The sequence below is a fragment of the Condylura cristata genome, unplaced genomic scaffold (genome assembly GCF_000260355.1).
Source record: "Condylura cristata isolate star-nosed mole 26May11 unplaced genomic scaffold, ConCri1.0 scaffold00005, whole genome shotgun sequence".
NCBI lineage: Eukaryota > Metazoa > Chordata > Mammalia > Eulipotyphla > Talpidae > Condylura > Condylura cristata.
In genome coordinates this window covers 8,862,713-8,883,842 of record NW_004567106.1, presented here as the reverse complement: position 1 = coordinate 8,883,842, position 21,130 = coordinate 8,862,713, and the positions used below count along the sequence as shown (strand labels likewise).

Sequence of the window (21,130 nt, the reverse complement as noted above, 5' to 3'; positions counted from 1 at the left end):
TGATTTTAGGAATTTGTCAGAAACTGTTTCCTGCTTTAGTTTGGAGAGTAGTATCTCTGACTAGAGCCCAGAATACCATTTATGTTTTCCCCACCTATTACACTGTACTTTTTCTACCATGCACTGCCTTGTTTGCAAAGTATTCATCAAATCTCTCCCCCCAGCGCCTCTAACTTATATTGCTACCATTACCATCACATAACTAATGACATTGCTTAAGCTGCTCCCATGTGCCTCCTGCTTTCTGTCCTTGGATGAACCTTTCATAGTTAGATTCAGATTATGGTTTATGGCAACAATCCCAAAGTCCCAACAGATTCCTGTATGTTCTGGATGTAATGTGATCTTCCTACCTGGCATTCATTGTTGTTACCTGGCCAGTGAGTAGGATATTGGTTCTTCTCTATCACCAGCACACAGACTGCTTTAAACTGTTACGTAGTGTTTTAAATTTTTATAGAACATATTGTCGGTGTAGTATCTGAGAGAGTGTCTTTCACTGTTTTTGAGAAATACATATTTGCTCCATAAATGATGTCTTCCCATGTGCCAGGTTGTGCTTTTTCCCAGCACAACACTGCTCCCTGCAGAGCCTCCTTGGCCGGGGCACTGTGAACAGCTTTATTTTTTTCTTTTGCATTTTCTCTGCAGTACTTTCTATTCCATGCCATCTCTGCCTTATATGTAGTTAGTGCTCAGTGAGCTTTGGTAACCAGAAGACAAGAGAGATTATGTATCTTTTGGGAGATTTCTGTTAGAGTTAGGGTTTTCAAAGAATGGACGTTTCTCAGCAGAAAATGTTCCAGGTGATGTTTATATTTATACATTGTCAGGCCTTACTGAATTTTTTACAGTCTAATATTTGTATCCAGCTATCTTAACTAGAGATAAACTTAGCAGACTTTTCTCCTTGAGAGCTTTCTGGGTCAGGAACCATTCTCTTCTAAGTGAGTATATCATTTAACATTGTTCTAATTCAGCAACTTGAAGAGCAGGAAAATTTTTCTAAAGCAAGATGTGAATGAGAAGATGGGCCACAAGAATGTTTTATTCTTTTTTCCTTGTGATCATGTTGAATATGTTTTGTCATCACTGCAAATGCTTGAGATATAAAGAATCCAGAGCATTCAGTGTAAGGTGGACATGGAGTCTGCAAATGAGCTCTGCCTTCCCTTTGGGAGTCAGAAGACACAGACTTTTTGCTGGGCCTAGCAATTGAATTTCACACTCAACTGCACTGATTTATCATGAGCTTTTTACCTAGTACCCGTGGTTCTAGTGAATTTAACTTGAGTTTTTATTTTTGCAAAAGTTTTTCACAAGTTCATTCAAAAAAATGCAGCTGTTCTAAACTGGAATTTTTCAGCATTCTATAGAATTTCAAACAAGTAGAGAGCTCAACTTTTACTCTTAACCTATTCCTTTGGTTCATTTCTCAGTAGTGTTTATAAAGAAAACTTAAAATACAAACATTATGGCAATAAATATGTGGCACATTACACTCTGAGAAACAGAATGAGGATAGCTCAGCCTCTCTGAATTTCACCACACCAGCAATTCTATCAGTGTGGTTGTTGCACTTGATTATTCTCTCATTTTTTGCCTTTTATATTACCACTTATGAAATCCAGATCCCACACAGGCACCCATACCACTGGGGCACTTGGAAGCATATAGAATACAAACTTACTGAGTACAGCTTATTCTTCTGTGACATATGGCCCTTGCCCTTTGCCAAAAGCCAGGTGATTGTTAGCTGAAAAGGTCATCATGCCTGAGGTGATACTGAAGCAGCTTACAGCCTAGAAATATAACAGATTTGAATTCATATTTGAATTTCTTACTAGGGCAAAAATGTGCTGGTGGTGTCTATATGATACTCCATTCTGATGGCCCAGGCATTGTGGGAAGTGTTGGGCAGGGTGGGGTTGTAACAACCTATATTTAAAAGGGGTAAAAGAAAAACCTATCTATGTATGTCATATGATGTAATACAAATCTAACCTAGCCTTTAAAATACAGTTACTTGGTGTTTGTGACAAACCAGTGCCTTGCAGCCACCCACCTTGGCTCTCCTTTGAAGTGGGGGAAATCAGGGAACCAGAACCTTCTTGGGAAAAAAACTTTGGGCCATTTCAGCCCTCTCTATTCTCCTGATTTTCTCTCAGGAAACACAAGCTGTGAGTGGCAGGCTTTTCATATAGCCCCAGGTGACCTACTAAAATTAGTTCAAAATATTCACCTAAGAATAGAATCTCAACCTTTTAGTTTTAAGTAAGGATAAAAAATTCAGAGTGCACAGGATATTATGTCTTAAAGAAAACATGTTCCTTTCAAGAGAGAAATTTCTAGTTTGACTCCAGAATGTGATACTATCCATCTTGATGAGAAAAGGTTTAAATAGTAAGTACTAAACATTTTGAGCCATAAATTATGCATTTAAATTGAGTTTTTAACTAACTAAAGCCTTCTGCTTTGAAAAATGGTGCCTATAAAAGTAATAGCAGTTCTCATTCTATTATTGAAACTAAATCATGTAAATCATGTAAACTTCCTAATACAAACATTAAAATTCATCCTTTTTAAGTGACAACTTTTTTATAATAAGCGCATGAGACTACCCCATATTTTCCAGAATGCAGACTTTATTTGCATAGTTGAATATAGCAAAGAATGTTAAAAGTTAATAATCCACTATAATTACTTAGTTATATTAATATAGAAAGTATAGAATATTTAGCTTGGGAAGAAAATGTTAAAATATAAATGCTTAGCTATTTATAGAATTCAAAAACAATACATGCATACCTGTGACATCTAAAAATATCTTTATTTAATAAAAATGAAGCCTTTAAATTTTATTATGAATAATGGTACACAACGAATAAAGGAAATACTGGAGAAAATGAAGGTATCCAAAGAGGATATTTTTGAAGTTTATATATTTTGAAGGAAGTATGTTTTATTAGCAAATATATCAAAAGAATTATTAACATCTTGCAACTATGAATTTTATGCCATCAAAAACAAATTTTACAGAAAAGTGCTTGCAGACAAAAACAGTTAACATGTTTAAAGGTTGAGCTGAGCAAACCAAAAGATCTGTATTCCTTTCCTCACTGCATGGAAAGAAATAGCCACATGAAGCTAAACTTGTTATGCAAGCCTAAGAATGTTCATTGCAAAAACAAAAATAAAATTTTAAAAAGGCATGTGTTCCCTGTACCACTAGGAATTTTGAAAATCTGTGAAACCCAAACCACTTCTCATGTGCATGTGATAGATTCAGGCATAGATTAAGAAGGGTAGTTACACAATGGAAAACTTCTTGAGGTTACCAAAAACCTGTCAAGCGGTGTAAGTCCTCAGATAATTAGTAATGTATTTTCCTCCAAAGCATAAGAAAATAACATTTTTATTTCTTATAAACACAATTTTCAACCTGGTTTTGTCATATAACTATATCTCAAGCATTTCTAACTTGTAATTTTTTTTTTTCAAAAATAAACCAAAAATATTTCTTTGGCCTTTTCTTCTTCTGATCATTGTAAACAACAGAAATGTAGAAAGAGGGGGGGGGGGGATTTGATTTTTAAATGTTCTCCCTCTGTTGTGTTTTTAACATGAATCTGTTTCTTGAAATGTTTCCTATTTCTTAGCATTCCCAGGAAGTTAGTTTAGATAAATGAATGGAATTCCATCAGTCTATTTTTTTCCCTAATACTGGCACTATGGCCTTCAAGAAGGAAAAAAAAAAACAAAAAACCAGCAAGTAAATACAGGTTTTTCGAGTATCTATTTAAATACTTTTACAACAATTTGAAATTAATATGGTTAGGAAAGGGAATTCTTGCAAATGTCATTTAAAATTCAACCATCCAAAGAGGTGGGCCTTCTTGTTTTGTTCCAGTGTGTTCCACAGGTGGCACTTTTTTTTTTTTTTTTTAGGGTGGGGGCAGAGAGGGAAATCTGAACAGGGCTAAAGAAGTACTTCTAAAGACTTCATTCTAATGATTTTTTTCTGCACATATTTAATTTTTGCCCAGTGCTTGTTTTTCCAAATGAGTAAGTTATCGTAGTACTCTGTGTGACTTAGGTTGAAGTCACACTTAGATTGTTAGCTAGGTTCTGAAAGATTGCAAGTGAATAGTTCATTAAGTATGGATCATAAACCCATCTTATTAATTTCAGTGCATAAAGAAAACCTTGTGGTCCATTCATTCAAGAAACATTTTTTGAGGCAGCTCATTGCCTCACTTTTTTAGGTGCAGACTTAACAAATATCGGTAGGTTTAGCACTATGAAAGCAACGGTCATCTGTGTACAGGATAGCCTCGTTAGGAGTGTAAAACTCCTACCCCTTTTATCTGTCCCTACCCCTTTTATCTGTCCCTACCCCTTTTATCTGTCAACTGCTTTCAAGTGCCCTGCCATGGTGGCCTTTAGAGAACTACCTAATTTAAAAATCGGTGAGCAAAGTAACATCAATAATTGAGAAGACAAAACTGTTCTTTTTAGAACAGCTAGCTGAAGCAGCCTTAAAATCCCAAAAGACCTGATGATTTTTACATTTTTATAATCAAGTAAATCACAAGAAGTTCTATAATTTAAAAAAAAACTAAACATAATAGAAATGTATATAAGTCATTGCTTCAGTTTTGAAGTGTTTTGGCTGCTAAATACACACATACTCCTGTTTTAGCATAGTGACAGCCTATCTCCAGGATGATTTTGGAATTTTAAAAGCCACTTTGCTCACTAATATCACAGAAATTTAGCAGAAAAAAATTAGTGTTTTTCGGAGTTTTCCTTAGCACAGCCTGACAGATGGCAGTTTACTCTTTTTGAGTGGCACAAATTCAATAGTGCCTGCTTTCCTGCTAGTGGGGCCTTCGCCAGTGTCAACTATTCCTACTGAACCGAAATGACGCACAAACTTGGGGTTGCCCCAAGGCTCCCTGAGAAGTCGTCAGCCTCATGCCTCTGCTTAAAAGCCTCCGCGTAAACCCCTAAGTGGAAGGCCGAACTCGAACCTGGGCCAGCCTGAACTGTGCCGGCTTTCCAAACTCGGCTCCCACGCGCAAGTCCGGGGGCGCAGTCCGGCACCCCGCCCCCTAGGCGGGCATGGGGCATGGGCGGGGTTGGCTGGGACTCGCCGCCGCTCCCTGGTTAGTGCCGGGAATGACGTGTAGACCCGGCGGGATACTGTCCGAGGTCCGTGTGCCCTGCTGCTGTCTCAGAGGCATCTGCTCTGCAGTCTTAGGAAGTGAATTGTCCTTAGAAGCAAACAGATGTCATCTGTGCATAAATAAGTACAACACATTTCTTGAAAGTTCGGGTATAAGAGATGCTGCTCCTTAAGCTGTCTACCGGGCATCTCTCAGCTCTAAGCTCAGCTTTTTTTTTTTTAAAGATGTATAATTACAGCAAAGATTTTTTATTTTTTTATTTCTACATATATGATGGCAAAAGATTATGTCTGGAGAAGTTTTGTTTTGAAATTTTATTTTCTGCTTTATCCTCAGTTGGCAAAAGCTCCTAATTCTTTACTTTTTTTTGGTCCTTTGTTTTAAGTAATTAAAACAAAGTAATTAAAACTCTGTGTTATCTCACAGAGTAGGGGATTTTCCTATTTAGATGAGGCTTTTGTGCAGGCTGTTTTGTCAAACAATCAAACCCATTTCCACTTCAGGAGTTTGGATTGTCAAACGTAGGTTTTCTTAAGGGGGGCACATAACTACATATTACTACCAGGAACTGTATCCGTAGTGCTAATGAGGGAACAGAGAGCCGTAGTTATTTAATATCCAATTCCCTATGGTTTCTAGCCAAATTACATTGATGTGCTTAGGTGTAATCCTGAAAATACCCTTTTTGCCCTTACTTGAAAGTTCCTAATCTTGTTTTATGAAATGCCATAATACGTGTTTGCTAAAAATACTCCTGTGATCACCAACTCTAAAATTCACCTTGAAGTCTTTGAATAGTGAAAACAGATTCCAGCAATAATGCATCTTTTAGCTCCCCCCCCCATATTATTTCCTCATTTGGTCTTATTTTTGCAACAAGGTATACATTAATGTTATAGTTTCTTTGTGTTCATTTATTTTCCTATGACCATAATAAATATATTAGCATATAGTATGAGGCAACTACTTCTAGGATCAGCACTTAACAGGTGGGGAATTTCTGTTTCAAGTTCTACATTTGCATAAGTTATTTCTATTCATGTATATTATTTATTTCTGAATCACACTAGTCCTGTGAAGTATAACTGAAACCAGACATTAAGACTTACATTTCAATGTCTGTTAGTCTGGTGTTGATGGGATTTTTTAAAAGTTAGACTAAGCCCCCAAATAAGCTGCATGCATTTTTAACATGATTAGTTATAGATAGTTACACTATAGATGTAGTGTTTTTATGTCTAGGTGTTTTATCAGTATATAAAGAAATTAAAGGACTTTGTTCATTGTTCTTTTGTCAAATATTCATGTAGTATAGTGTGAAGATTCAGCAAAAACAAAATACAAATAGAAAAGCAGATGCTGCCGAAGTTGAACTCTTGCTAGATGACCACGGGGGTACATGCCAGACAGCGATGGGCGCCTGAGCAATCTCCGTTGTCTGGCCTTGAGAGACACTTCCCCCATAAGCTAGTGTCCTGGTAGGTGCAGTAGTGGGAACATGTTGTATTGTCAGAAGGAGAACGGTGTGAGAGTTTTCTGTAGGATCAGAACTGTCAGCTTGTGCCTTGAGGCTTCCAATTGGCAACATCAGATGGAGAATTCCAAATTCCTGTACTTCTAGCAGTTGATTTTGTACGGAAGCAATCCAGTCTAGAAATAAAAGTCAGATTGTGTGTACAGTGGTCGAAAGTGGGATTTTCACCATCAAAAAATCCCAGCACCTCCAAAACTTGTTGCACTTCTGGTTTTTTAGGTTTTGATCTGAAGGTTAAAAGACAAGTGTTTGGAGTAGAAGAGCAGTATGTGTTGTGAAAAGCACAGTATTTGTTCCAGTAGAGAGCAGATTAGAACTAGAGGGTTACATAGGTTTATCATTTCTTTGATGTGTAAGCATGTTTCACTGTAAATTGTATTAGTGTTTCTGCATCCCATAGGGCCTAGTTAAAACTTTCTAATAGGTTTCAGCAAAGCTGTCATTCCTAGTATGCTTTTTTTATTTTATTTTTTTACTTATAATAGAAAATATTTTTAAAGTAGGGAAAAAATCTTATTTTGGACTGTTGGCTGGTTGATTTCTGAATTTGAAATCACAGTTCTGGAGATATAGCGATTGTCATGTGCATGTCAGATACTAACCTAGGCTGTAGGAACAGCCTGGAATCACCAGTACTGCCTATCCCCTGCCTCCCTTCCTCTCCTCCCTGATGTTCTCCCTACCCTCATTCTGGCCTATCCACAAGGTGCTCTCCATCCTCTGCTGCTCTTTGGGTGTCAGGGACATGATGAGAGATGCTTTAGGCATCACTGTGTGCCTGCTCAGGTGTGGCCACCACCCTTACTTGACCCTCAGCTGACTGGGCTCAGTCCTCAAGAGGAGATCCCCGGTGCTGGGCACATTGTGCTCACAATACAATCATGAATGCCATCTAGCATCTACGTTTGCATCTTGATTTTTAAACCAAGTCATTCTACAGAGCATTCAGTTTTGGCTGTGGTACAGAGAATAACCAAGAATATATAACTACATTCCAGATAATTGTTTTCTGTCCATCTACAGGCTGTCCTTTTACTGTATTTCTTCATACTTGAAACTCATTCTGCAGTTTAAATATCAGGGTACACACTTATAAGGGTGCATTTCCTTAAAGGTGCAAAATTATTCTCATTCCGTTTGCTCATATGGCTACAGAAAGCTCTGGTTTTGGTGCTTTGGCATTTAGCAGGTCTGAGAAGCAATGTGGAAATTCCTGGCCTGAACAGTCTTGCAACAATGTTAGCGGATGGCTTGGTGTTAGATATTTGCTTCTATTCTTTTTTCTGTACACAATCTTGTGAGTTACCCCACTGGCCCATGAAGGTTGCCTGGGTACCTTTTCTCATGCTCACCCTAAGTGTGGGTGCAGTGCAGCTCTCCAAAAACAAGGACCTTCTGTATATCCAGACTTAGCCCTCAAAGAAAAATTGGCCTCAGCATTAGTCAAATGCTGAATGGGAAGAGGCAACTCACTCTAGCAGCCACCCCCGTCCATTCTGTATGCATGTAGGTATGTATAACATACAGAAAGCCCTCCTGAGACAAATTTAAAAAGAAAATCAAGCTTATCAGTAAAATTTCCCTCTTCATAGCACCCTGAGCTAAATGATCTTGCTTCCCTCCCTTTTGGTATAGGAAAAATGCAGGTCAATTTTTCTAGACTCTTCCCACTTGAAGAGGAAAATGGAAAACTAGGTGTTTGTGTCATGCAATATGTAGTCCAACGGCCGCCAAGCATAGATTAAATACCCCACGAGTACAAACCTCTTCTGGAAAGTAGCTCCAGTAAGGGATGCTTTATGATCCAGGGTTTCCACATCAGAGGAAACCATTCCAGCATGTGCCTTGTTCTAAGACTGTTTGGAGAGGTCAAACTGCTGGTGGTGACTCTTGCAATGGCACAGGCAAGGTGTCAGAAAATTCAGAGGGTTACAGATCAATAATCCTTTGGAAACTGGATGTCTTACTGGGTGCTAGAATGCAACTTTAGGTTTTTATTGTCAGATTATATGATTCATTGTTTTTCTAAGAATTGGTGTTTAAATATCAGTGTCCAGTTCATTGTTTCCACTTATACACAAGCAAAATTGAAGCAAAAAAATAATGGTTTGTATATTTGTCATACCTTTTGTATCTCTTAAAATAAAAGTATTGGTAGCAAGTAAACAAGTAATAAAAAGAGCAATTTTTAAATGCTTTCTTGGAGATGAATTACTATCCTGACTATTTTTCTTTTTACTTTAATGTGAATTGAATATAATTGCAGTTAATAATGTATAATTTGCAAGTTTTAGCAAAATGTTTTACACCTTTGCTTTAAGAGATCCTTTTCAGATTTCAAATGTTTAAAAAAGAGTACATGGTTCATTGAGCTGGAGCAACAAATATTTAGTAAGTTCTCATTCATTGTACTGACCGTTGACTACACAAAGATGGACTTTCCTTTCTGCCGCTTATGGACTGAGACTGGAAAAGGTTTAAGCAAACAATTGCTAATAACCTGGAGATGAACAGTTCTCATCAGATACTGCCTGAATAGATTCAAAAACAAAAGTTGGTGTTTGACTGTTATACAAGGAGAAATTCTTTGTGTGTGCAGAGGCCTGCAATTATGAAAGCAATCAGGAAAAGTGAGGAAGGTTGATGACACTTCCCCTAAGGCCTTGTCTTTCAAATATATGGATCATAGCCTTTAAAAAGAAATAAAATCTAACAGCATGAGACACATGTGCACATACTAATTTTGGAAATTTACTTTTGACAAAATGATGTCTTGTGCCCCACAAATGTTCTTTTCCATTTTACTTTATACACATTGTTTTCCTCCTCTTTGAAAATATTGCTGGAAGGGCCCTCCCTGGTGGTGCAGCGGGTTAAAGCCCAGCACAAAGAAGCTTAAGCCACTTCCACATGAGTTCGATCCCCGCCTACCCTGGAGGAGAGCCACGTGGCGTGGCAGACCTCTCCTGACCCGCCCACTGCTCCCCTCAGCAGTATACTTCGTCTATCTGTTCTGCACCCTCACTCTGTCTCTGGTGAATCCTCCCAACCTCCACATCTCTGGCCTATACCCCAGTTCTATACGAATAAATTAATCTTTAAAAAAAAGAAGAAGAAAGAAAATACTGCTGGAAAAACCACTAAATTACTAGTAGGCCATGACTTAATGTTCAAAAAAAAAAAAAATTTAGGAAGGGGGACAGGTAGGTGAAGAGGGTGAAGTCATGAAAGACTTTGGAACCACTGAAGGATTTTAAAGAAAACGATGATTTCTATGAATGTTTGCCAGATAAAGAGTAGATAAAGCAGCTACTGAGACCATACATACATAGAGTAGCTACAGTACCATAACCAAAAATTGACCATAGTTAGTATCTAATACATATATCCTCTCTGTACAATAGCAAGTGTTTTTAAATAATCCTCTGGAATTACCTGGAAGCTCACATTAGGATGCACCTTAATTTTTTTTTTTTAAATAAGTCTCCATAAATAAGTTGCAGCTAAATTTTAAAAACGTGGGCCTCCCTAGTGGCCTAGGGGTTAAGTCTCAAGTGCTTTCACCCCTAAGGCCAATGTTTGATCCCCAGCCAGCCCCATATGGCACAGCAGACCTCTGCTATCTCTCCTGCTGCTTCCCTCAGTAGTGTATGTCAGTAGATCTGCCTATTCTGCTCCCCACTCTGTCTCTGGTGAGTCCTCTCACCCCCCCACCTCTGCTTCTCTGACCTACACCCCAGGTCTTGTATGCATAAATAAAAATAAATCGACAAAAGATAATACATTTTTAAAATCTTCATGAATAAAAAAAATCCACATGAATAGATTAAAGATTTGATCTTTCCAACCCAAATGCCCAAAAGTAGATGATTCGATTAAAAAGATGGGGTACATATACACAATGGAATATTACTCAGCAATCAAAAATGATAAAACACATGCCTTTTGCAGCAACATGAATGGTGCTGGAAGGGATCGTGCTTAGTGAATAAGCCAGAAATAAAAGGAAAAATACCAGATGGTTTTACTCATAGCAGGAGTATAAAGGACCAGGGGAGAAAATAATGATGAACAACTATATACCAGAGACATTTTACGGGGGTGGGGTAGGGAATGGGATCAATGATGGAGGGGCAGTGCTCTGGACTATGGTGATGGCACATGGGTGATTTGGTGATGGGAAGCCCATGGGGATTACAACTGAGATGGAAAAAGACACAAAATGATGTAAAAATAAACATTTTAAAAAATAATTACTGATAATAAAACTTAAATTATTGTTATATTGAACTATAAAATATGCAGCATATAATGGTATCATTCTAGAGATCAGATATTAGTATATATATTAGTGTAGCTATCATAATCCATGTATAAGGATGAATAGCTTATGTATAGCTATAAACAGATAAATACATCTTTATCTAACTTGATGTAACAGAAAAGACCATTAACTTATTTTGCTTCTGAAAAAAACTTGATCTTTCCTAAGAAATGGAAAGTTTGCAGTTCATTAAGAGTTGAGTCATACCATAGATCTGAAACATGCAACCAGGGAAGGAGTTGGGGGGGGAAAGGGGCAAAACAGGAGAAGGAAAAACACAAGGGAATATGGTGATGGTTCACCGGTGATAAGGTGACGACAGATCTGTGGTCTACATCTGAGGGGAGAAACCAATTACTGTACAAAAAGGAACAACAATATAAGGGAGGGGGCATAAGGTGAGTCGTAGCTATACATGATTCCACGAGTCATGGGCGCCTACAACCAAATATGTGCCATTTCTTCAAAGTATTGTACAAAGGATGCTTCCATTAACTATGCTATATTTGGGACATCATTTCACTAAGAGCCTATAGGAGGCCTTCCCTGATGGTGCAAGGGGTTAAAGCGAGCACTGTGGAGCTGTCTGCAACCTCTGCATGGGAGTTCGACCCACATGGTGTTTCAGACCTCTCCTGACCTGCCCACTGCTCCCCTCAGTAGTGTATTATTTCACTTGAGCTGTCGTTCTGCTCCCCAACTCTGTCTCTGGTGAATCCTTTCACCTATGCACTGCTGATCTATACCCCAGTTCTTGTATGCATAAATAAATAAATAAACTTTTTTTTTTTTTAAAGAGCCTATTAGATATTGTCCCTGTTTTTGTCCTTTGGAATATTGGTTCAGCTTACACTCACCTGTTCTGTAGGCAAGAACATGATGAGGAAGGGTCTCAGGAGGGCATATTCTGTAAACACCATCTCCCTCCACACAAAAAAGAGCAAAGTAGTATCATGTGGGATAGGAGATGAAGAGACTGTCAGTCTCTCAAATGTCTAAAAATGCTACCTGTAAATTTAGAGCTGTAGAGCCATATTTCTCCTTGTGTGTAGAGAGGATCCTTAGCAAGCTGAATGTGGAAAGAGAAGGAGAGGCAGAGATTGAATTTGGACAACATTTTGGTTCCTGTTCCCTGAGCTCTGAAACTCTTCATAGCCTCAAGCTGTTCCGTTTTTCTTTTAAATTATGGAGCTCAAATGAATGTCTACTAGCTGCAGCTTAAGTTCTCATCCCTTGGAGGGGGAGTAGGAGATATGGAGATACTTGTTATATTGTTCCCTCTGTCTATAATATCCTGTTGTAGATGTTCTGTGAGAAGACTGCTTACCTTTATTATCCATCTAATAATGCCACTTCTCAATCCTTTTTACCTGGTGAAAAGCAGTGTGATGGTCTAAGTAAACCACTTGCTTTCACGTTTGTCACACCTGTGTTCAAATCCCTAGCTTCTTGCAATGGAAACTGGAACAAGTTACTTTGCTTCTTTTAACCTCAGTTCTTATCATCTGAAAAGTGGATTGTAATCCTTGGTTATGCCTACAGGATTTGGGAAGTGATATAGGTTTATACCTATTAGGGTGAGTATATTTATTAGCAAATCACACATTTACAGAGGATGTGAAAAGCATTTCTTTATTCTTGTTAAGTGACTGTAAGTTATATCCTGAGATGACCAGGACTAATAGAGTTTTTCTGAAATCTACCTAGATGAGTTCCCAATAGCTTTGACCTTCATTATCTCCATTTCTCTTGCCCTCCCTAGGCAATACATACCCCATCCAGAAGCAGACATCTACAGGAAACAGAATTTTTTCTGTTGACTCATAGTACTGGTACATTTTAGAAATATCTGTACTCTGTATAACCAGCAAAGAAAGTAAAAGGTAAAAAGGAATTAAAAGGAAAAAAGCTATAGTCAAGAAATTTCCAAGAAATAACTCCTAGAATATAAAAAGCACTACACATGAACCATTAAAAATAATCTCTTGTTCTTATAATCACAGAGAAGTATGTTTTTTGTTGGAAAGAACCTAACTTCAATCAGGGGTAATAAAGAACAAGGAAGAATGAAAGCCTGGAAGCTCCAAAGTACAGAAAAATGCAAAATGAGAATACACATTTAATAAGTAGAACCACCAATGATTGCAACTAAGAGTATTTGGGAAAGTTTTGAGAGGGGAATAAGAGTTGAGAGCATCTGTTGTTCAGTGCAGTGTGAGAAAGGAAGACAGAAATTAGGAAAGATAATTTTTTTATTATTACAAAGTTTATTTTTACATCATTTTGCACATTTTTTTATTCCATCTCGATTGTAATCCCCACGGGTTTCCCATCACCAAATCACCCCTGTGCCACCACCATAGTCCCGTGCATTTTCCTCCCTTCCCCTCCCCCCCGTTTTTGATCAAGGAAAGATAATTTTAAGGAGACTTTTTTTCTTTTAAAGATTTATTAATTTATGCATACAGAACTGGGGTACAGGCTAGAGGTGCAGGGGCAGGGAGAGGATTCACCAGAAACGGAGTGGGGAGCAGAACAGGCAGATCAATGAAGTACACTGCTGAAGGGAGCAGCGGGCGGGTCAGGAGAGGTCTGCCAGGCCTTGTGGGTCACCTCCGGGGCCAGGGATTGAACTCGTACTGAAGCAGCTGTGGCTAGCTTGCAGAGCTGCACGTTAACCCATTGTGCCACCAGGGAGGGCCCGGAGATTTCTTATCTGTAACAAGTGTAAGTCATTTTGCTATTTTCCAAGAGTTCCAACAGAGCTCAAACTAGTTTTCAATTACTTTGTAATGACATTTACTGAGGTGAACCCAAGGGGATCTAGCTTAATTTAGATCCATACATCTTTATTAATGATTGCATCTTTGGAATCCAGATCACTTTTCTTGAAGTGTCTGTATTGATATCATCGCATAACATAAAGTAAAGTTGGACTTGAATATATTTATTTTCCCTACCAGGTTAGAAATTTAAAGGTAGAGAATCAACTTTGTGTCCAGCACAGATGCAGCTTCCACACCTGGCACAAAATAGATGTTCAAAAATCAGTGTGAAATGAATGCATGGATAATGGATGAATGAAATTGGACTTAAAGGGCAATTTCATTAACAACATCTGTAACAGTATTGTCTTCTCTCCCACCAATGAGAAGGCTCACTTCTGTCCTGTTCTTCACCATATCCCCATCACTTGTATTATGTAAACACATACGCTACAATGAAACGTATATACCCTCGAATGAATATTTCAGTGTTCAGAGGCAGAAGACAACAAATCCAAGACCAAACAGAAGTGAGTTAGCTGCTTTGGTAAGGCTCCTGTACGGAAGAACATCTTTCGCCTGCCCTCCGGTGGGTGGTAAAAAAACAGGTGTGGTGGCCCAGAAGCCTTTGGGAGCCGCTCCTGATTGCCCGCACGCTCCTCTCCTCCTTTACGGTAGGTGGCGCTGTGGCCAAGCGCGGTCCGACGGTACTTACGGCGCCGCTCTTTGGGCGGACTGAGGAGTCGGCAGAAGAACCTCCGGCGGGCCCTCGGGCCGCTTCGCTGGCCTGCTTTCCCTCGGCCCGCTTCGCTGGCCTGCTTTCCCTCGGCCCGTGACTACGCTTAGCCCAGCACCATGGGGAAACGGGACAATCGGGTGGTAAGTATTCGGCGGGGAAAACAATAAGGCGACGCGGGGCCTGGTGGAAAGAGAGCTGGATCGCTGGCTCTTCCCAGAGGGCCTGAGGGTCAGCGGCTGCGCTCGGACCTCTAGCGGGGGATCCGGCCCCACCCCCCGCCAGTCCCAGACTTGTGTGCGCCGCGCACTCTGTTGGCGCGTTCGGCCCCTTTCATCCTTATTTACCGTATCCCCTTTTTTCTCCTCCCCCACCCCAACCCTGCGCTCCGGCACTGATACCTCCTGCACTCGGGCCAGCAGTGCCCAGTCTTCACAACCTAAAGGGCCTACGGGATACACCTTTCCCAGTGTGTCAGGCTAACGTCTGAGGTTCAGGGAGTCGCCGAGACTCGCCCCCTCCTCCGCATCGCCCACCGTGGCCCCTCACCGTTTTTGTGTGCACTACTGTGGGATGGAGGCGCGGAACGGTCCGACGTGGCCCCTACTACATCACGCCCAATTCCAGCGGCAAATGGACTCTAGTTTGAGAGCCAGAATTGAATCACTTGGGGTTCATGTGCACCTAGCACTGCCTAGTACCTAGCAGACCCTGTGAAGGAACCAGTGGCCTGAGAACGGTTTACTTGGGCACAAAGCGAATAGTTTATTTAGTCCTCTGGGATTTGGCGACCTAGAATAAATTGTTTTTCTTCTCTGAACCTCAGTTTCGGCGTCTGTAAATGGGGATCGTTATTTACCTGCAACCTTAGTTGAGATTGACAGTAGTTCGAACCATAAAAGGCAAAGTAGTCGGGCAAGTGGTTGGCAAGAAAGTTATTACTCTAATAAAGAATACTCTAGTAAAAGAGATACAGAAACAATTAGTAGCAAATAAAAAAAAGGAAATTCTGATAGGAAATGTAAATTCTGAGGGTATTCACAAAAGAAGTTACTTTGGCACGTAAAGATGGGAAGAAAGCGTAGCGGATGGCCATTGGATGGGTTTGGAAAGCCTGGATTATAAATCAAATTAGATGAACGGTAAACACGGAATTAGTAGTAAACTAGGAGTTACTGGACTGACCTGTGATAGTTTTAACCACTGAGTAACAGTTTGAAGGGGGGGGAGGGGATGTAGTTTACATACGAAATCTGATAAACTAGCTTTTTAACTTTAATAGAACTTTACAGTTGGTGGAGAAAGGGTGCTAAAAATTTCGTGAAATATTTAACTTCCCATTTTTAAAACGTTTTAGTTTTATGTGGTCTTTATAACCAAAGATGTCTGGGAACCACTGTGGTGAACCTTCTTTACAAGATTGAGGAATGTTCTTTACTCCTTTCTTGCCTGGAGGTCAACCTTGTTCATTCTCAGAGCTGAAATAGTTTCTGCTGTAGTGTCCTTAACGTTTAAGATAGAGCTTTTTAGCAGCTTGAGCTTTAAATCTTCCAGACCTTGAGTGCAGTTTCATACAGAGTACTGAGATGTTTCTTTTGCTGGGAAATAGTGTTGGTTTACACATCCTTTTAAAATATTTGAAATTTTTTTTCAGATTAGCTTCATTTACTAGAGCATTTTGATAATTATGTCCTTGTTACTTGTTATACTGTGGTGGCACAGACTGTTCTGGTAACATTTTGTTTCCACCTGAAAAAGGTGGTGGAAATGAAACATGAAGTTAAGAGGTAAGAAGACACTAATTCAGTCTCTTCATTGCATAAAGCAGGTAGAACTTGGGTCATTTGATATGTAGTTTGCACATTTTAAAAAAAGAATGATTCTGAAAATACTGGCATTCTCCCCCTCCCCTTATGTTGCTGATACATAGCTTTAAGGATGACATATCTGTTTTTTGTGAAACTATTAAATTTTCATTGGGTGGGGGGAACATTTTAAAATAGACATTTTTTGGAGTATTTTAAGTTCATTGCAAATTTAATATATAATTAAATATATCATACATTGCAGATGTGAGCATAATAGTTCAGATAGTTTTCATTCCCTGCATCATTTCTTAGTCAGGCACCAGAATACTTTTGTTACAATTGATGAACCTACATTGATACATTCACCCAAAATCCCTTTCTCTTATGGTGCACTTTTGATCTTGTACTTCCTTAAACATTTTTTTTTAATATTTTAATTTGTGGTATTGTAAATGTTGTTTAATTCATGATGGGAATCCATTATGCCCATTATTTTCTAGAAGTTTCCTCCATATTCTGTTATGTTACTTTGTGCTCTTTAAAACAGATGTATTTTCTAGATAAAGATAGCTAATCAAAGTAACAAGTGGAGTTCTGCACATTTTGTCCTTAGTTTTACTGCATTGCTCTTTCTACTTGGAGCCAAATTTACCATTCTGAGTTTCAAAAACAAATGATTTTCTGTCATCCAAGCTCTTAAAGCAGCCGACTCTACTTGCATATGAATATGAATGTTTGATTTATTAACACCTCAGTATCTAAAGCAGTTAATCATAATGAGATGTTTCAAAAAATTGCACTGTGTTTCTGTTTCAATTTATGCCTAACCAGCCACCGTCTTAATGTTAGAGGCACTATTTTCTGCACTGACTGTTGTATAATAAGTGAAAGTAAATTATTTACTTTCATTGTTGTTTTAAAAGCCTTTCTGTTGTGTAGTAAAAATAAGCTTTGTTGCTTAATGATACTTTTTTTGCATGGAACCCAGTTCATGACTTGCACTTAAATAAATGTTGCTATTATAATTGAAGTAAATAAGGAGATATTTGGAGTGTACTTAGGAAGACCCAAGACAGTATTTATGGTCGGAAGCTTGAAAGTTAAGCTATATTCATTAACAGGTCACATATTTGTACCTTAAAGTGTAATTGATAATTGAAGTATGCAAATATACTACTTTACTGTTTTTTGCTTTTTGGTAAGTTATTCCAAAACAGTAAGGTAATTGTTATGTATTTTGGGAAAGCAGTTTCACAGTAGACACTAAGACACATTGTTACAGGGCAGAGAGAGAAGGATCCCACCCTCCCCAACCCGTCCGGTTCTAAATAGGCTCTGCCATCCGCCGCATCAAGACAAGACATAAGGACTTTAATGGAAAGGAACTTTAATACAATACAGAAAATTAGTAAACATACAGAAAAGACAAAGAATATATACAATTTTTTTTTTTTAAGAACTTGGGTGCAGGGGCAGTGAGAGGGTTCACCAGAAACACAGTGGGGATCATAATAGGCAGATTGACAAAGTATACTGCTGAGGGGAGCAGCAGGCAAGACAGAAGAGGTCTGCCATGCCATGTGGGTCACCTCCAGGCCTGGGGATCGAACTCTCACTGAAGCAGCTGTGGCTTGCTTGCAGTGCTGCATCCTAACCCACTGCGCCCCAGGGAAGGTCCAAGAATATAATTTCTAAATCAAACACCTGAAGTTTCCCATCCCCTCGTGGGTAAAAGTCTACCCAAAAGGGATTGGCCCAAAGAAGGCCTGAAAGCCCACCTGCCACAAGACTATAAACACCTTTTGGCCTATACCCATAGAAAAAGATCAGAAATGGCCGGACAAGAGCAAAATCAAAATCAGTATTTACGCTGCCATAGTCAACTCCCTACGGGTCTGCCACCCACATCTCTTTCAACCAGTCCAGAGTCAAGAACCAAGCATGGTTTCTTCACATGTCTCTCTGCTCCATGTGGCTTCCTCAGGTCTCCTCCTGGCTCTCCATCCTGCTCCCTTCTCCAGACTCCTCTTTTCTGCTTATCCTCCTTCTGGATGGGGCAGGGAACCTGTAACTTCCCCATTTCCTGGCAACCACCCTATTACAACATGAAAATATTGATGTACTTCTAAGATATGCTAGAAAACCAGATGACTATACAACACAGTAAATGTGTGTTGTGCAACCATCATCCCAGCTGGGTAGGTTCATTGTCAGTTCTCTCAGATAAGACGAGAATTTATAACCTCCGGTGGACTTACAGTCCTATAAGGCTGAAAAGGAACTCACAGGCAGCATTCAGAAACTCCCAGGGAGCAGACCGAGACTCCAGCCGAGAGACAGAACAGCGACTCCACTGCCCAGCCCCCCTTTACAGTGGAGTGCTTGGTGACCCTGCAACCAATATATTGCTGCAAAGGCAAGGACCGGCTATTTGCTGGATGTTTAAATAGTGGAAAACATTTCAAGATATGAACTGTAGTGTGTGTGAGGAAGGTAAACAATAGGCTACCACACTCATTTCTCTTGTAATGGGTTAGATGTTTTAGAAATTAGATGGAAACATTTCCAATGTACTGTTTGTGAATTTTTTACATGAAGACATTTCTGCTCTCTGAATTGGATGGCAGTATAGTTTGGTAGTTGCATTTTTCTCCTTTTGATTAGCATTAATGTTACCATGTTTGTGTGCATTTTTTGTTTTCGTTTTATAAAGATAATATGTTATTTAATTTTTTTTATTTGTATAATCTGTGAAAATGAATATGTCCTGTTTATATTGGGTTGTCAGAAAAGTCATGGCTCATATTTGCATAGAAAAAAATAATTTTTTTTTTACTTTTCTAACCCAATTTTTGGTACACATGTATCTAAATTTTTTAAATTTTGTAGCTACTTATTAAATTTTTGTTGTTGTTTGACAGCTTATTTTTATTTCAACTTAAGAAATACTGGACATCTTTCAATACCAGTAACTGCATATCTATCACATTCCTTTTAAAGGCTGTATAGTGTTTGATTTTGAATATACCTTACTGTATTTAATGAATTTCATTTTTATGGTTGTTTGGATATTTTCAATTTTCCCTACTTTAGTAGTTTAGTTGTGAACATCCTTGCATATATTTGTATTCCTTGAAAAGAAACATTTTAATCTTAAAATACTTTATCATTTCATGCTGCTAAAATTACCATATGTGTACCCTTCCTGGGGGTGCAGCAGGAAGAACAGCACTGTGAAGCTAACTGCAGCCTGCAGCACAAGTTCAGTCCCGAGCTAGGAGTGACCCACGTGGCATGGCAGACCTCTCCTGTCCTGCCAGTGTATTTCAGTCAGTCCACCGTTCTATTCCCTGCTTTGTTTCTGGTGAATCCTTTGAATCCCCCACACCTCTGGCCTATATCCGAGTTCTTGTATGCATAAATAAGTAAATCTTTTTTAAAAAATGTTAATACCAGAGAAGTGAGGTGGTAGGTATTATACTATTGTTTCCAAAATAAGTTTGGTTTACACATGGTTACTTACAATTACTTAGCTATTATTGTTAGTGTTATCAGTTGAGCTAACAGTGAGACCATTGCATTTCACCTTTCCATACCATCTAACTGACATTTTCAGCAAAGGGAGTTAGAAGAAATACTTAAGGGAAGATGATATTTTAAAAAAAATCACAAAAAGTCACTGTCTTTAAAGTTGCATTTGATATCCACATATATCCCTAATTATATAAACAACTCCAACCTTATGTGCTCTGGCATTCATTTCTACCTGTAAGAAAATAATATTAAAGGCTTAACTTTTTTATCCCAAGTAATTAGGCAGTATTTAACTACATAGACTAATTCTTGAACCTGTTGTTTATAGTGGTTTTATTTTGTATACTTTACCAGAGAAATCTGGAAGTATTTAAGTTGTGTTTATTAGGAAGGTGGGAATGTTAAGTTTTGTTTTTTTTTTTAAAGACTTCCTTAGATGAAGTAAAACAAATATATTGTGTACTTTTGCTTCTTTTGGAATAGTAAGGGTTAGGTTTAAAAGCTTAAAGCCAGCCTTGCTAATACCGTTTTCAATACCAAAAAGTAGAATTTTTATAAATGTTAAGTTTGCTTAAATTAAATTTGGAAAAGTCATTTTCAGGATCAAGAAGTTGAAATTAAAGACCACAGTTTATTGGTAATAAAGTGAATTTTAATAAAATAACTAGACTTTCTAGGCACTGTCATTTACAAAGAAACCTGTTTTAATTTTTCTCAATGTTTTTGTGGGAAAATGTCTCTTAAAATATTTCTGCTATAGTAATTACAATGTCAGGAACCTGATTTAACTTTATGCAGGTTTTTACTGTACTAAAATATTAAAACCATTTTTAATTTTAAGGTTCAGAGATATTAACTATATTTACAAAATTGTTTATCTGTATGCATTTTCAGACTGTGCAATTTCAGCATCTTGTTACAGGGTAACCCCAATGCGAATTGGGTTGCCTGACTGTGGGTCCTCACTCGTACACATAATGAACTCATAATAAGGTTTAACTGCAGGCACACACACAAAAGGTTAATAATGTGTTTGTTTACAAGAGAAAGGGAAATGAATAACTCAGGGGAAAAGAGAGATAAGTTGATTAATGCATCCTACCAGTTCTGCTGACCTGGAACCCCAATAGTATGCTGAGAGCTGGCGAAAAGACAAAAAGAGACAAGCTACAAGCCAAGAGACCCAAGCCTACATCTGGTTTTGTAACAAACATAGCTGCTTAACCCCCCCACCCCCGAC

General features: G+C 38.6%; 1 protein-coding gene across 1 annotated transcript in view; it reads left to right on the top strand.

Moving 5' to 3' along the window:
- The first annotated feature begins 14,567 nt into the window (after positions 1-14,567).
- Positions 14,568-21,130, top strand: part of FAM133B (family with sequence similarity 133, member B) — a 27,936-nt gene continuing 21,373 nt past the window's right edge. The window contains exon 1 of the mRNA XM_004676680.2: positions 14,568-14,691. Coding sequence (XP_004676737.1) covers positions 14,668-14,691 — 24 coding nt within the window. The 5' untranslated portion in view covers positions 14,568-14,667. The remainder of the gene's footprint in view (positions 14,692-21,130) is intronic.